This window comes from Rhagoletis pomonella, unplaced genomic scaffold, assembly GCF_013731165.1.
Source record: "Rhagoletis pomonella isolate Grant_MI unplaced genomic scaffold, Rhpom_1.0 Rhpom_scaffold_00001, whole genome shotgun sequence".
NCBI lineage: Eukaryota > Metazoa > Arthropoda > Insecta > Diptera > Tephritidae > Rhagoletis > Rhagoletis pomonella.
The window spans coordinates 65,279,558-65,295,320 of NW_023458555.1; the positions used below are offsets into that span (position 1 = coordinate 65,279,558).

At 39.6% G+C, this 15,763-nt stretch overlaps 1 protein-coding gene across 1 annotated transcript; it reads right to left on the reverse strand.

The window, feature by feature from the left end:
* Positions 1 to 1,566: 1,566 nt before the first annotated feature.
* On the reverse strand, positions 1,567 to 4,979 carry LOC118756795. Its single transcript, XM_036491561.1, has 3 exons — positions 4,880 to 4,979; positions 1,999 to 4,759; positions 1,567 to 1,636 (listed from the first exon to the last, which is right to left on the reverse strand). The coding sequence occupies exons 1-3, from the start codon at positions 4,977 to 4,979 to the stop codon at positions 1,567 to 1,569; spliced, it is 2,931 nt and encodes a 976-aa protein (XP_036347454.1).
* Positions 4,980 to 15,763: the final 10,784 nt, after the last annotated feature.

Here is a 15,763-nt window from a genome sequence, read left to right on the forward strand (position 1 = left end):
ACCATCACCATAAATACAAAAATGCTAGGCACTTTTTTTATGGCAAGTTAGGGGTGGAATCCCTCCGATTACCTGGAAGTGGAATGCTGTGGTAAAAGGAAGTGGAATAAGCTATAGGTGAAGAAGGGAATTTATAGGGTGATTGTTGGCTCCGAGTTTCCATCGCTGTATGGTGGGAGTAGAACCAATTTCACTAGTGGTCTGGTAACTTGACCTTTCTCCGTCAGGATGTCCACTACGCGCACTCTGCCATCGGTACCGGGGTGTAAGTTGACAACTCGCCCCAACCTCCATTCAGTTGGGGGTAGATTGTCTTCCCTGATAACTACAAAATCACCTGTTTTCATATTCTCCTTGGGGTGCTTCCATTTAATTCGCTTTTGTAGTTCGGCTAAGTACTCCACTTTCCATCGCCTGCAAAACGTCTGATGCAGTGCTTTTAGTTTTTGCCATCGATTGACGATGGAGGCAGGGTTCTCATTCACATCAGGTTCTGGCGGAGCCATAAGATGTCCACCCGTGAGAAAATGGCCTGGAGTAAGCGGCTCCAGGTCATTTGGCTCATTTGAAGAGGGACTCAGTGGTCGCGAATTAAGGCACGCCTCAATCCGGCACAAAAGCGTACTGAGCTCTTCAAAGGTGTATTTGTGAGCGGATGCCACCTTTTTAAAGTGGCTTTTAAAGCTTTTTACACCTGCTTCCCACAGTCCTCCCATGTGAGGGGCTGCAGCGGGTATAAAATGCCACGTAAGTATTTGGTGGTTATATTTTGAAATCGTTTTGTCTCGCGCGCCAGACAAAAAAGCTTTGAATTCAGATCGTAAAGATCGCGAAGCGCCGACAAAATTTGTACCATTGTCGGAATAGATATTCTTCGGGCATCCTCTTCTAGCCACGAACCGAGCAAAAGCTGCTAGAAAGGATGGGGTACTAAGGTCACTGGTGGCTTCTAAATGAATCGCTTTAGTGGCGAAACAAACAAATAGGCAAACATAGCCTTTGGAAATTCGACAACCTCTACCACGGTAACTTTTAATTTCAAAAGGTCCCGTGAAGTCTACTCCCGTATTCGTGAACGCGCGCGTAAATGTTGTGCGTTCCTGAGGAAGAGTTCCCATAATTTGCGTCTGAGATCGTTTCTTGTAGATGGTACAAATTTTACAATTGTGGATGGTAGACCTAATCATGTTTTTTACCCTGGGAATCCAGTACTGGGTACGGATAAGGCGTAACATGAGCTGATTTTCTCCGTGTAAGGAGACTTGGTGAATCATCAGGACGATCAGACGGGACAATCTGCAGTTGTACGGAATAATGATTGGATGGCGCTCATTATAAGCTAAGTCCTGGGATGCTCCGAGGCGGCCTCCAGCCCTGATGATGTCGTGCTTGTCGACGAACGGATTAAGCGGAAGGATTTCACTCTTTGCATCGATGGGTTTTCTAGTTTTCAAATTCCTGTATTCTTCACCGTAGTGTTGCTTCTGGTTGATTTTTATCAAGAGATGTGTCGTCATCTTAATTTCATCTGATGAAATTAAACAAGAATTTTCCTGAAATAAAGCTTTAGTTTTCGGGTGAGTTCTTCGATAGAATCTCATGACATATGTTAACACTCTCAAAGCTCTCGGTAGATCTGAAAGCCGGTCAAGAATATCGATATCATTTACTTTTGTTGATGCATAAGCGTGTGCCCTTTTTTCTTCAACTTCTGTGTGATAGTTAATTTCTTGAGCAGGCCATTTAGAGTTGTCTTCTTGCAACCAAGAAGGTCCCTGCCACCACAAAAAATTGGTCACCAACTCTGACGCAGGCAATCCTCTGCTAGCTAAGTCGGCTGGATTTGAAGCCGAGTCTACATGCGACCAGTCCCTGTTACCGACTTTTTCTATTATTTTCGTAATTCGGTGTGCGACAAAAGTTGACCAAGAACAAGGCGGCTTTCGTATCCATGCGAGTACGATGGTCGAATCTGTCCATAGATATGTTTTCACTTGCCCTAGGTTGAGGTTCCTGATTACTGATTCTATGATTTCCGCGAGCAGTACGGCTCCGCAAAGCTCTAGTCGTGGTAGCGATATTGTTTTGACAGGAGCTACTTTGGTTTTTGCCAAAAGTAGGCTGACCAAAACTTTGTCATCTCTTTTGACGCGCATGTATGCAGTAGCCGCATATGCTTTTTCCGATGCGTCGCAGAAACCATGTATCTCGATGTCATCTCCTGGTGCGAAGTGTACCCATCGAGGTATTCTAATATTGTCTATTTCATGGTAATGTTTGGTAAAATTGTGCCATCGTTCCATAGTAGTAGAAGACACAGTTTCATCCCAGTCTGTGCCTTCTAGCCAAATACTCTGCATGATTATTTTGGCCACGACGACTATTGGAGCAAGCCATCCTAGCGGATCAAATAGCTTGGCGATAGCTGATAGTATCGCCCTTTTTGTAGGTGTCTCGCGGTCCTCCAATGGTCTTGCCATGAAATAGAATAGATCGGTATGGGCATTCCATCTTATGCCAAGAGCCTTAACCGTGCTGGTATCTTCGAATGCCAAAAAGTCTTCACTGAGTAGATCCGTTTTTGGGATGTCCTTTAGAATTTCCGCACAGTTTGAGGTCCATTTCCTTAGCGGAAAACCGGCTGACCGTAGTACTTCCGAGATTTCATCTCTTGCTTTTACGGTAGAGTCGATGCTATGTCCTCCAGCTAGCACGTCATCCACATACATGCATTTCCGAAGTATGTTAGATGCTATTGGGGAAGAACTTTCTACATCGTCAGCCAGTTGTAGAAGTGTCCTTATCGCGAGGTAAGGAGCACAATTAATCCCGAAAGTGACAGTCTTTAATTCGTATAGACTTACAGGTTCGTTCGGGTTTGTACGGTAAACTATCCGCTGATATTTGGTATGGTTGCTATCCACCCAAATTTGTCGGTACATCTTCTCGATGTCACTATTAAAAACGTATCTGTATAACCTCCAGCGGAGTATAAGGATCGGAAGATCTGCTTGGAGAACTGGACCTGGGAGAAGTACGTCGTTCAGACTTGTGCCATTAGCCGTTGTACTTGAGGCATTAAAGACGACTCGAACTTTAGTGGAGGTACTTTCTGCCTTTATGACAGCGTGGTGAGGCAGAAAGTAGTTATCGGAAGTGTTTGCTGAAATACTATCATTTATTCTGGACATGTGTCCTAGTGATTCATATTCAGCTAGTACCCTATTATACTCTTTTTGTAGGACGGTATCCTTTGCAAGCCGTGTCTCATTCCGGAAGAACTGAGAGCATGCTTTTTTAAGAGAAGGGCCTAGGCAGATGTTTGCGGGAAATTCCTGCCTGAATGGTAGCGAGACTACGTATTTTCCGTCTTCTCGTCTACGAGTTGTCTCCCGATAAAGTTTTTCACAGTATTTGTCGTCTTCGTTCAAGCTTTTGTTTTTTGGTATGTCTTCGAGTTCCCAGAATGCAGTTAGTTGTTTGTCCAAGGCAACTTCACTGTGATACGAAACTATATTGTTGGTTGGATTGGGTGCATCTGTGCATCCTGTTAATATCCAACCGAACACTGTTTCTTGGGCGAGAAGTGTACTGAGTACATTCTTCTTCAAGCCGCATAGAATAATTTGGGGATAAATGTCTCCGCCAAGTACAAGGTCTACTTCTTCATTCACGTAGAACCGTTTATCAGCTAGAGCAAGACCTGGAAATGCCTGCATAGTCATAGCGCTGATATGACAGGATGGTAGATTTCCGGTTAGTCTTGTTAGGACGAGCACTGTTGCATGCAGGCTGAACAATGGATCAACAGGGGATCGAAGTTCTATGCTGCATGCCTCTTTGACCTGCGCAGAGGTTGCATTCGTAATGCCCGAGACTTGGGCATGCATCCTCTTAGCTGGCAGGTTGATTCTGCGTTTGAGTCGTTCTGTTATGAACGAACACTCAGAACCAGAGTCAATAAGTGCTCGAGCAGAAAAATCTGTGCCATTGAGACGTATATTTACGCGAGCTGTTCCTAAGAGCACACCTGAATTTGTGTTAGCATAACAAGACTTAACGTCTTTGCTTTTATTGTTATGTGTTCTATTATTAAAGCTGCGCTTTGCTGGAGCCTGCTGAGAGGAGGATGCGGTGTTATTGGCAGGTCCCGGCGGCGTTCGAGCCGCTGTTGCCTTTGGCACATTTGTCTGAATGTGCAGGAGCGAGTGATGTCGCGAGTGGCACATGCTGCAATTAAAGGGGCTTGTGCACCTCGTCACGGTATGTGCAGCACTCAAACAATTCAGGCAACTGTTGTTGCTCTTTAAGTAATTAAACCTCTCGTCAGGCGTAAGCTTCAAGAATTTGGAACAGCGGCGTAGTTTGTGCTCATTCGTTTGGCACATTGTACAAGTGAACTTGGTCACGCTTGCTTGGAATGCACCAAGTCTTTTGGTATGGGCTTCTGAAGGGTTTTTATTGTTTTGCGGCTTTGGTGCCTTAACTGCTTTTGTACCCTTTAAGCCTGTCAGGGTTTCCAGGGTTTGGAACCTATTAGATAGGAACTTATCCATATCTTCCCACTTCGGTAAATCGCCTGTGTGGTCTATGGTTTGCTCCCATAGAGCCAAAGTGCTGTCAGGCAGTTTAGTCAAGCAAAGATATATAACAATTGAGTCCCAATTTGAAATGTCAATTTGATGACTCTTGAGGGATGACAAACAATTGTTGATATCACGCTGCAATCTTTTAATAGAGCTACCACATTCACTCTCCACTGAATTTAAATTGAATAATATTTTTAGTTGTGTGTTCACGAGAATACGCTTATTTTCGTATCGCTCACACAAATTTTCCCATGCTGTTGCGAAGCCTTCATTAGTTATTAGGCACTTACTCACAATGTCTTTGGCTTCTCCTTTGGTTTTTTGGTTGAGGTAATATAGCTTCTCAACCGGAGTAAGCTCCTGATTCGAGATGTAGATGGCCGTGAACATGTCTCGAAATGTTGGCCAAGACAGATAATCGCCTTTGAAAACATCTGTATCACACGGTGGAAGGTGAATATTGTGTTTTCGCATGGGCTTCTGTTCTATATCTCGTTCTTCTTTTGCTATTTTCTCAGCCTGAGCAGCCAAAGACGACATGCAATTTACATAACTAGCAAACGCGCCTCTATTTATTTTTCTGTATGTCCTCTTATCTTCTTGTGAAAATTCTTCAGAGGTGTTGAGGGCATCGTAGGCTAGTTTTGTTTTCTCCCACAGTGATCTGAGTTCTTCCTGCTGAATCGCAAGGACATGCTTGTTTTGCTCTGATATTGAGGAAGCAAGAAAGTCGGACTCGAATTCCGTCACTTCTTCTGCTAAGCTCATGAATGAATCCATTATGAGGTTGAAGATGGTTTTACGACCAACAGAAAGAACGGGAGTTTGTTAAAAAATTTAAAAATCTTTTCGAAGATGTGATAATGTTAAAGGCAAATATGCACTAGACTATTCAAACCTGTTGAAAGGTTCACAACAAAAAAACGAAATTGTTTGCCGCTAGAGTTAAAAATACCAAAACCGCCAAAGAGCAAAATGTATCCACAATTAAAAATTCGTTTTTTTTGCAATTCTTTATTTTTTAATGCAAAGGTTGTGGATATAAATTTAATAAATGTATGCTAACAAACTCGCCACCCAACTGTGCAAATATATACGTATAGATATATATGTATTTCTATGGACCAGCAACGTCCTTATAAACCAATAAAATGTGTGCAAATCAAAAAACAATAGAGCCAAGGTGCAACAAAGTGACTTTGTGAAAGTGACTAGCGTAAATTGAAGGCTAGTGTGAAAAAATGGCAAGTGAGGTTATGTGTTCACAAACCAATGACAAGTGATCGTGAAAAGAGGTTAGTGCAAGAAATTGGCTACTTCTGTGAAACTAACAAAAAAAAGTGAATTTAATCTAATGACGATAATAAAAAGTCGGAAATCAACAGAAACTGATGTTGCGACTAAATTTAAAAATGGCTATAACACTTTACACTGTCGTGTGTGTGTGTGTACACTTTAAACCAATACTAGCTGTTGGCACTCGAATGTGGAGAATCACACAAAGTTGGTGCTTTCACAAAGTCACTGCTATAAGGCTATCTTTGCACTCGCGTAGTTTTATATATGATGCTTTTACGCAAATTAAACGATATATATTTTTTTTTTTTGCAAAAATATGTATATTGGTAAAGTGCACTGAATATAACCACGTACCTTACGACTGGTTGGTTTCAATGTTGCGGAGTTGATGCTGGCAAAGTGTTGGTTTTAAATTTGTGGCGCAGACGTGGTGTCCTGGTTAATTCGCTTTTGTGGCAAACTCGCTTTCAAAAAGACGGTGGACTGTATTCCTGTGGTTTCGCTGGTACTGCAATGGTCACACGGTCCCAAAATGGCGCTTTGGAATATTTAATGTTAAGTCGGACGGCTCCGAAAGGACCAAATGTTTACACGGGGGCGTGGTGGAATTACGCTCCGGTGTAAATATAGCAAAAAGAAATAAATAGAACCAAGATATTGGGATTTTAGTTTTAATGCAATACAGGGTCAATTTATTTCAATATATATATATATATGTGTGGGTATAACAAAATATTTAAATACCTTTGGACTGGAGTGGCCTGGTAGCTGCTGTGTGCTCGTTGAACTGCTAAAAACGAAGTGAAGCACTGGACGTGCGGGATTTTTAATCGGACCGCCGGACAACCGATGTTAAGGGGAAACTTAACGAAGGTTTATTGTCCGGCGGGAAACTTTAGTTAACGGCGCGAATCAATATTAGTACGTGTGCACATGTATGTGTGTGTACATATGCACATATGCCAACATTAGGGCGGGTCGAAAAAATATAGAAATATTTAGGGTGAAGGCCTAAACATTTTCCCATGTCTACATATCCACATATACATACATGCATACATATCTACACATGTCCTTGAACAACAGGCCACAATTAAATTTTTTCACCAAGGACTATATTTCATTCAGGTATACAGCATAACTGCTACAAGTAGAAAACTATTTTGGGGGTGTTAGCAAGTGCTTACTTGTTTTTTGTTTCTGCGGCACAAACGATTATAATATCTTCGTTACTTACTTTTCTCTGTAAAGACAAAATACATGCATATGTACATACATATATAAATGCATATATACATAAATACGTACATACAAACATATATAAATATGCATGTTATGTGTGTACACATGTATGAATATAACTCTAAAAAATAGTTCATTCCATAATATATGCTTATGTATGTAATCAGTTTTATTTGTTGTTTTAAATGCTGCCCTAATATAATACTTCACATATATGTATATATGCATATGTACATACAATTATTAACATACTTTCGTACATAATCTATTGACATACATTCCCACATTTTTATGCACAAAAATGCATGTGTTGTATAGTATACTCGGAGCGCTCGCTCGTCGCTCACTCGTCTTTCCTAGCAGAGTGAGTATGCAGACAGCTACTCGCCTCGCACTGCGAGCGAGGCAACACCCAACAGCCTCGCTCATTTAATAGGAGCGCGAGCAAACAAGCAGCGCTCGCTCGTTTGGTGAGCGAGCCAAACTTCTCGTGCTTCGCCTCATTGCTGCTACGAGTACGAGCTGCGAGCGCCTCGTTGTCTGCGAGGCATTGAGTAGAAGTTTGCTCACTCGCTCGCTCGACTCCGAGTTTTTGCCCACCTTGACCGTAACTATGTACGTGATATTTGGGAAAACTAGCCTCAAATTAACTAACTCGATTATTTTACTCGCTGTTAAGCATGTATCTTGTGAAAATCTAAAGATATTTGTTGAAATCGCAACTGTTCACATATTAACTAGTATGAAACCAGTGCCACAGAAATGGTTTTGGAACCTATCCAACATGCTTTTGCACAAACACATGTATTACCTCATCTTTTATCCACTCTGCAAGTAAATTGTGGAAAATTCTTCTCCACCTTTATCTACTCCATATTGTTTAATTTACCATTTATGAATGTCTTGCTATATTTCTAAACAACTACTTGGTATTGCTCTGTGCAGAAATATCCTTAGTTATGGCTGTTGTTGTTTTTGTAATAGGTAGTTATGCATTTGGCTACGCAGCATGTCTAACGAACAATATACTGCTGATTGTGCCAGTCACATTGACCTTATCCAACTGCTTTAAACTGTTATTGTGTATTAGAATCAAGGAATAAAGCTGATGCCAGATAAAACTTTGTAGCTTTGCGTGACATTTATAAATTTGCCAGCAAAGCGCCAGACGCAAAAGGTATGCCACAATGAACGCCAAGAAATCAATTTTGCACTGCTTTTTTACTCGTCAAAATTGCTGTGGATTTAAGATATTTTGCTTTAAAATTATCAGCAATGTAATTGAGTTTTATGTTTCAGCATGAATACTCGAATTTGGACGAAACAAAATAAATATTAAACCGGCTGATTGTCAAAGCGCGCAAAAAGATGGGAGTTGGCCATCTTTTCGCTTCGCGCTGCAGCTTCAATGATCTATGTGGCATGCTTTGTGCATTTTCATACAATTCATCTTAGCTGTCAAAGCGAATCTGTCACGTAAAGCGAAGCAAACGTTTTATGTGGCATCAGCTTAATAGCCAAGCACGCACACATAAATACGAGCACGAAATATGTGAACAAAAAAGTCGGTTATTATTATTGATATTATTATTTGCAGACCATGAACATTAATGACTACACATCTTCAGCTTCAAATCGGCGGCAAAGAAAGCAATAAAATGGGGGACCGTAACCAAAAATGGGTCTAGCCCGTAATGGTTTTGGGGTGTTGGCTGAGGGGTATTCCCCCTTGCAGCCCCCCTCAACCAACCAGTATTCCTCCGAGGACGAAAGCCAAAAGCGCCCCAAATAGGCGCGAAGCCCAGGCTGCGCTCTGTGCTTACCTACGGACAACTGACGCTGGTTGAGTTCATGCTGGCAGCTTTAGCTCTGGTTGTGTATGAACCGTTTGAGAAGTGAATGGGCTTATTTTGTGTTATGGCTTTTGCGCAGTGAACTTCTTCCATCTGTTGGTGCGCATGAGTATCCAAGTTGCTGTTTGTGAAATCTGCATGTGCTTACCATGCCAGCTTCGCGTATGTTAGTTTGTGTGTACGCCTACCAGTATGTATGTATGTATGTTCATATATTGGAACCTATGTGCAGTTGTTAGACGTATGCTAGGGTGATGTTGAATATGTTATTGTGGCGTAGGCAAAGCTACGTTGGTATGTTGGTTTGTGTGTACGCCTACCAGTATGTATGTATGTATGTTCGTATATTGGTACCTATGTGCAGTTGTAAGACGTATGCTAGGGTGATGTTGAATGTGTTATTGTGGCGTAGGCAAAGCTACGTTACAATACCAAACTTCCAACTTTTTGCGAAAACTATAAAAATTAATTCTACAATATTTCGCCAAAATTTCAAACTTTTTAATTAGAATCTTTAGAAAAAAATTTGGTTTGCAGTTTTGTAACTCATTAAAATATAGTATAATAAAGTGCAAGTGGAAAGTGCTGCTCATTTGCTTTTCTTTCAAAAAAAAGGTCGAACATACATACTTACTTTATATGAAAAAAATGCGTAACACCTTCACCAAAAAAAAAAATTGCCAAAAATTAGTGGTAAACCTTACCGACTTAAAGTGCACTTTGTTATACTAAAATTTAACGAATTTTTTTAACAAATTTTACGGGGTAAAAATCTCGAGAAAATTATCCTACCAATTTGTGATGTTTCTATAAGGATACTGTTTCAGGGAAAACAGTGTGGAAAAAATTTCCAAAATTATTTTTTGTCTCTCATAAATATGGCCACCGTAACCAGGGTTCGGATTTGCCTCATTTTAGCCCCTCGCTCGCTTGTTAGTTTGCACTGAACTAGCGCAACACACGAGCAACACGCGAGGCTGTTTGCAAATGAGCACTCAAATCGGCGGCAAAGAAAGCAATAAAATGGGGAAATAGGAGCGGGAAATAACCTTTAAAATAAATACATATATGCCACGTTTATATGTATGCATGTATTTACATTGTATGTGTTCCATTGAAGCGGCACTTGAATAGTTTAGATTTAAGGAATATGTACGGTCGGACATTTGAAAACAAAAAAAACTTTAGAAAAAATAATACTTTTTAATTCAAATGCGTCCGATATGGGTGGTCCAATTGTGGTGTCTGGTTCATTTAGCGACAGTGAATGTAAGGCAGAAATGCAAGAGCGCTGCGCATAGCCAAAGAAATTTGACTTAAGTGTTATAAGCTTAGGCAGGCGAAAGTTATGTATATACATATGTATGTAGGTATGTATGCTAAAAGGAAGAAAGAGCCGAGTAAACATTTAATATTGAAATTGTAGATAAATCTCTGCTAAAGGCTGGGATTAAAATCAAAATATGTATGCTGATGCCACATAAATTAGTTTGACTAACCTCACCTTCGAAGATGTAGTTGCATTATTCTGGCTGCCAGATTGTATCTGGATGCCGTACGTGGATATCTCAGCGACAAAGGAGGAGACTTATGTGCCCTTAAGAGGATAATTCTGGCTAAGACAGTAAAAACTCGTTCGTAACACAAATGAAGAACAGATGGCAAGATAGTTCGAAATATGTACATACTTTTGTTATTCTACTAGCACAAAAGTCATAAAAAAAAAAGATTTGTATATCATTTTGCTTGTCTCGCTTCAAAAGCCGAGTGTGCAAAGCACTGGTTTGCCAGTTTTTTTTAGTTTTTAATTTAATTTTCTTTTAATTATTCTATTTCATTGTCCTAAAAAGAAAAATAATAAGAAGAAGAATTCAAAATTATTTATTATTTTAAATTATTATTTTCTTTTAAATATTAGATTTTTGAAATTAATTTTTATTTTTATATTTAATTGTTTTAAGCAGAAAAAATATTGGGTTTTAATATCATGAAATTTTTAGGAAAGATTTTTTTTTATTTTTGTTTCTTAATAAAATTTTCTTTTAATTTTTAGATTTTATTGTGTTAAAAAGCAAAATAATAGTTTTTATTTTCGTTATGAATTAATAATTTTTTTGAGCTTTCTTTTAATTATTAGATTTTTGAAATTAATTTTTATTTTTATATTTAATTGTTTTAAGCAGAAAAAATATTGGTTTTTAATTTCATGTAAGTTTTAGGAACGATTTTTTTTTTTAATTTTTGTTTCTTAGTATAATTTTTTTTTATTTTTAGATTTTATTGTTTTAAAAAGCAAAATAATATTTTTTTTATTTTCGTTATAAATCAATAATTCTTTTTGAGCATAGGGCCTATGTTAAATAAAACATTAAAAGTGTTTCTGCTTTATTTATTTTAACTTTTAGTTTGGTCGATATTTCGCCTTCGGTCTGAAAGCATCTTTAGGAACTATTAGCTTGGTCCGGTTTCTTTATAAATTTAGAAAGAAATATTTAAATTTTATTGTTTTAAAAATAAAATATTTTTTTTTATCTCATTGAATTTGTAGGAGTATACTCTAGTGTTTTCCTTTACAATATTGTTTTTTTTTTTTAAATTAAATTCTACGAATTTTTATGTTTTTAGGAACTTATTTTGTTTTTTTTCCTTCTTAGCTTTGTTTAATTTTCAGATTTATTGTTTAAAAAAATTTTTTTTATATTTTATTGTAAAAATAAGGATACTTTTTTTAAATTTCTTTTAATTTAAGAATTTTTTTATCTATATTTGAAGCGCTAATTTTGTTTAATTCTTTATTTGTAATAAAAATATATGTAGTTGCCAAAATTTACCTTTGCCTTTCGAAAGACTGTGGTGAGTTGAAAGACTGCCGCCAGAATTGCCTTGTAAGCTATATGACGGTACCGCATATATTAGTCATGGAAAAAGGTGGCTAACAGTAGTTGGACAGACCTACAGTCCTGTAAGGTCTCTAAGAGTCTTGGGCCCACCTACTGCGCAATACGCACTGCATTTCTCATCAAACTGCATTAGATGGATTTTTCTCGACTAACTGCTATTTTCACAGGAAACTGGGTTCTGTGAACCCATGCTTCAAGACTAGGACTGGAGTATACGACTTTTTGTCATAGCTGTAATTTACCAGATAAATAAGATTGAATAGTTCCAATATTTCCACTTCCAGCTCGACTGTGGCACCGGAAATCGACACAGAGAGTAATCAACTGATTCCTTCATATTCTCATCGCGGTGGCTCCTGCAGAGTAAGCTGGTTCTTTCTACTGACTTTTAGAATGTGTTCCATCTTTTTCTTATTTAACCGCGGTCATAAGATCCCGCAAGCAGCTCTTTCCGTAAATACGTAATTTGTAACGTTGTAATCAAGAATATTCCTTATATGATTCCTAAACTTTGGTTTTGCCTTGTTTATTGGCAGCTCAGAGGCTTTTCTGTCCTTTGCATCAGCTGCTTGCTTTCTCTTGGTGCTGCCATTTTTGAGAACTCAACAGAAATGAGCCAGCGATACCAACAGAGCACTATATTTCTCTAGAATCCTCGGGTACAATACCTTGGATCATATTTCGTTTAAAGCCGCTCGGCCGTCGACTGAGATAGGGCTTTTAACGCCTTTAACTTTTTTACTTAGTAGACAACAATCATTCTCCTCGAGTTTAGCATGAATTTCAGCTTAAAAAAGGCGGCAGTCATTTAGAAAACGAATATACTGACTCCCTGGTCTGCAGCACTTTCAAGTAGAGACGCCACTTTTTGCGCCACCTTTGAACTCTTAGTTTAATCGGATATAAATAATATCATCTGCCATTGATCGGCCTTCGCTCCGTACTTCTTTTGTGGGAAGCCGTAGAGGTATCCTTAAATTTAAGTGTCATAGCAGCGTTATGTAGCCAGGCTCAGCTTTGATTCCATCAATCCGATCTACTTTTATTTCAACCTGATTACTGCTTGCATAAAAAAAAGCCTAGGGGTTTCTTTTGCGCTACTAACAGCCCGCTACATGACAAGCCATCAAACTCGGTTGGCTTTAAGCATTGATGATCCTTTAAATTTTCTATGTGTTCAGCTGAAAATCTCAAATTAGATTAGAATTTATATGAAACTAGAAGAAACAAATAAACAAACTCACCTTCGGATTTATAAAATTAGTAAGGATACTTCATGAGCTACATATATCAGAACTTCAGAAAGGCGCTATGCAAATGAAATATGAAACATTTCAAGCGATTAAAATATCGTCTTGCAATCACTTCCTGGCTCTGGGTTATTTTTTGACCAAGCGAAAAACAATGAATGCATGAAGTTCGAGGAGGCCAGACCAAGTGAGTGTGCTGGTTTGTACGTGGTTCTCCAGTCTGTCACGTATTACTTTAGAAAATTTATTAGATTGCTGCCCTCAACTCAATCTTCTCCTCATAAACCGTTGCGAGTTACAAGAAGAATTATATTACGAGGAAGCAATAAAACGTTGGCAGAAAAATGAGCTTTCCAATGGCTCTTAAAATCCTGCCGCAGGTGGATAGTGGACAGTTTAGAACTCTGGTTCTTCCGAAATGCCTTATTACTCCAGATGACGACATCGGACATATTCACGACAGTCGCATCGACGTAACCGAAACGAAACCAGATTTATATCTGACCAAGGACTGTAAGTCTAGCTGCATTCCCCAAACAGTGCCTAGACATTTGTATGCTGTTGCAATAACAGCAACGAAGAGGTGATTGAGAGCGTCGAACCTGGCTATAGAGCTTAGACAGCCCCTTTCACAATCTGTCGTACTTGAGTGCTCAGTCGTTAAGGGTCAAACCGAGTTCCGACATATCCTATCGAATAAAGCTCTGTATTTCAATGTATTAACGTCGAGCACATACACACGCACACGGCTTTGTAAGCGAGTTGGCGGACGGACGTACCGAATAAGAGAAACACCGTCGATCAATGAGAGAGGGGATATCTAAAGCGAGAATGGTGGTGAAGTAGACGTTGAGCAACGTTGACTGTTGGCGAGATCGATGTAGATTCGTAGACTCCCGTAGGCGACGACAACTGGTGTCGGTATCGGTGGACAAGTGAATATGTTAGTGGTGATTTAAGTATGACAACAGCGAGTATGAGTGCTGGTGGGAGTAACGGTGAGTATGATTTAAAGCACTTCTGGATCGCCTGTTAGCTCCAAACAACGGCGATGATCGGTAGATGTATTTGTGGGTCGTTGGTTGACGTTAGACAATTTTGACAATACGTGCCGGCTAGTGCATTGGTGACTCTCCAATAGTACCCTGGTGAGGGCGTATACAGCCCCTGTATTTGAACACTGCTGATGATAGATACTCAAAGAGTTCGTGGTAGCTGTCAGGTCTGGTCAAATAGGCAGGATGTTCTGCAACCTCTTCTATTTAATGCGAACTATATTTTGAAGGCGCTATCAACTTGTTGGGTAAATTGTGGGCGAGGTACCGATAAGCTTCACAACTGCATCCTACTAGTTATCTATGTCGTGACAGCTTTCCTGCGAATAGTGCTGTTCTCTTGCGCCCTACATGACATTTTAAACGGCAAAGTCTTAGGAGCAGATAAAGAAGTGCAAATTTGAACATAAATATTTCACGCGTGGTACGCTGTTGACTGCTTCGTTAGACGTGGGAATATAACTAAATTGTGGAGATTATCGCTATTTATGTGAAAAGGGTATCCACAATGGCGGCTGCCTGTTAGGAAATTCAAATTTCTTAAAGCTTTAAAATCATTTAAGTCTGCCTTGTATTTCTCTTTGCCAAACTATAACAAGATGCATATGTATGTATGTATGTAGTACTTTTGTACATATTGACATATATTGACGGCACCACAAGTGGCGAGTACGATTTCATTTAATTTATTCATTCACAAATCCGCTGATTCGGAGCTGCTGATCAAACTGTGCTGTTGCTGCTTATTCTACTTCAGCTTTTACTGCCGTAACCGCTGTTGCTGGTTGCTTCTTCTTCTCTTAAGCTTACACCAACAGCATCGACTGTGAGATCGCAGTGCTTGAGCAGCTTTTAATTGCAGTCGTTATTGTATGCATTATACATTTGTTTTTGTTTCGGTTAATGAAACCATCGCTGTGCAATAATAAAAGCGTATAAAATTTATTTTTCACAAAAAAAAGAAATACAAAAAAAAATGAAGCAAAATGTAAAAATCTGCAAGTTGCTGAAAGACAATGCTGCAGCGTTTGAAGGCAGTCAGATGAAAAAACAATTTAGCATCAAAAACAAAAAAAATGCTCGCTGGCTGCTTGCTACTCTGCGCGGAGTGGCGAACATTTTTTTTAACGAAATAATTAAATGAACATAATTCACAGCATTCACCGCCCCAAGCGTTGACCGTGGCAACCGAGGCAGTGACAGCGGAGGCAGTGGCAGTGATGGTGGCTGTGGCAGCGGCGACAGCGCTATCATCATCGGCACAGCGGTGGCTACACTCCGCCACGCTGCATTTCCGTTGCAAGCGAAGGAGCTTCAGCGGTTTTTGCTGCTGCCACAGAATGACAGCAGATTTTTCGTTTGGTTGGGAAGAATGTATACAAGCTTGAATGCGATGCGCATAGTGTTTGTGTGTATGTGCGTGCACTTGCAGCAACTTGCTTGCCACCATCACATCGGCTGTGGCTGCGGCTGCGGCTGCGGCTGCTGCTGTTCTCCAGCACATCCTTCACTGCCTCAGCTACCCCGACACAACCACTCTTCCTCGTACTCTGCTCATATCTGCAGTAATTAATA

What these genes read in the sequence shown, in the direction of transcription:
- LOC118756795 (XM_036491561.1), bottom strand. Translation starts at nt 4,979, where the DNA reads ATGTTCACGGCCATCTACATCTCGAATCAGGAGCTTACTCCGGTTGAG. An exon ending in AGAAGCCAAAGACATTGTGA is followed by an intron (nt 4,760 to 4,879) that starts GTAAGTGCCTAA and finishes ATTTAAATTCAG; the next exon opens with TGGAGAGTGAATGTGGTAGC. An exon ending in ATCAGGAACCTCAACCTAGG is followed by an intron (nt 1,637 to 1,998) that starts GCAAGTGAAAAC and finishes ACCGGCTTTCAG; the next exon opens with ATCTACCGAGAGCTTTGAGA.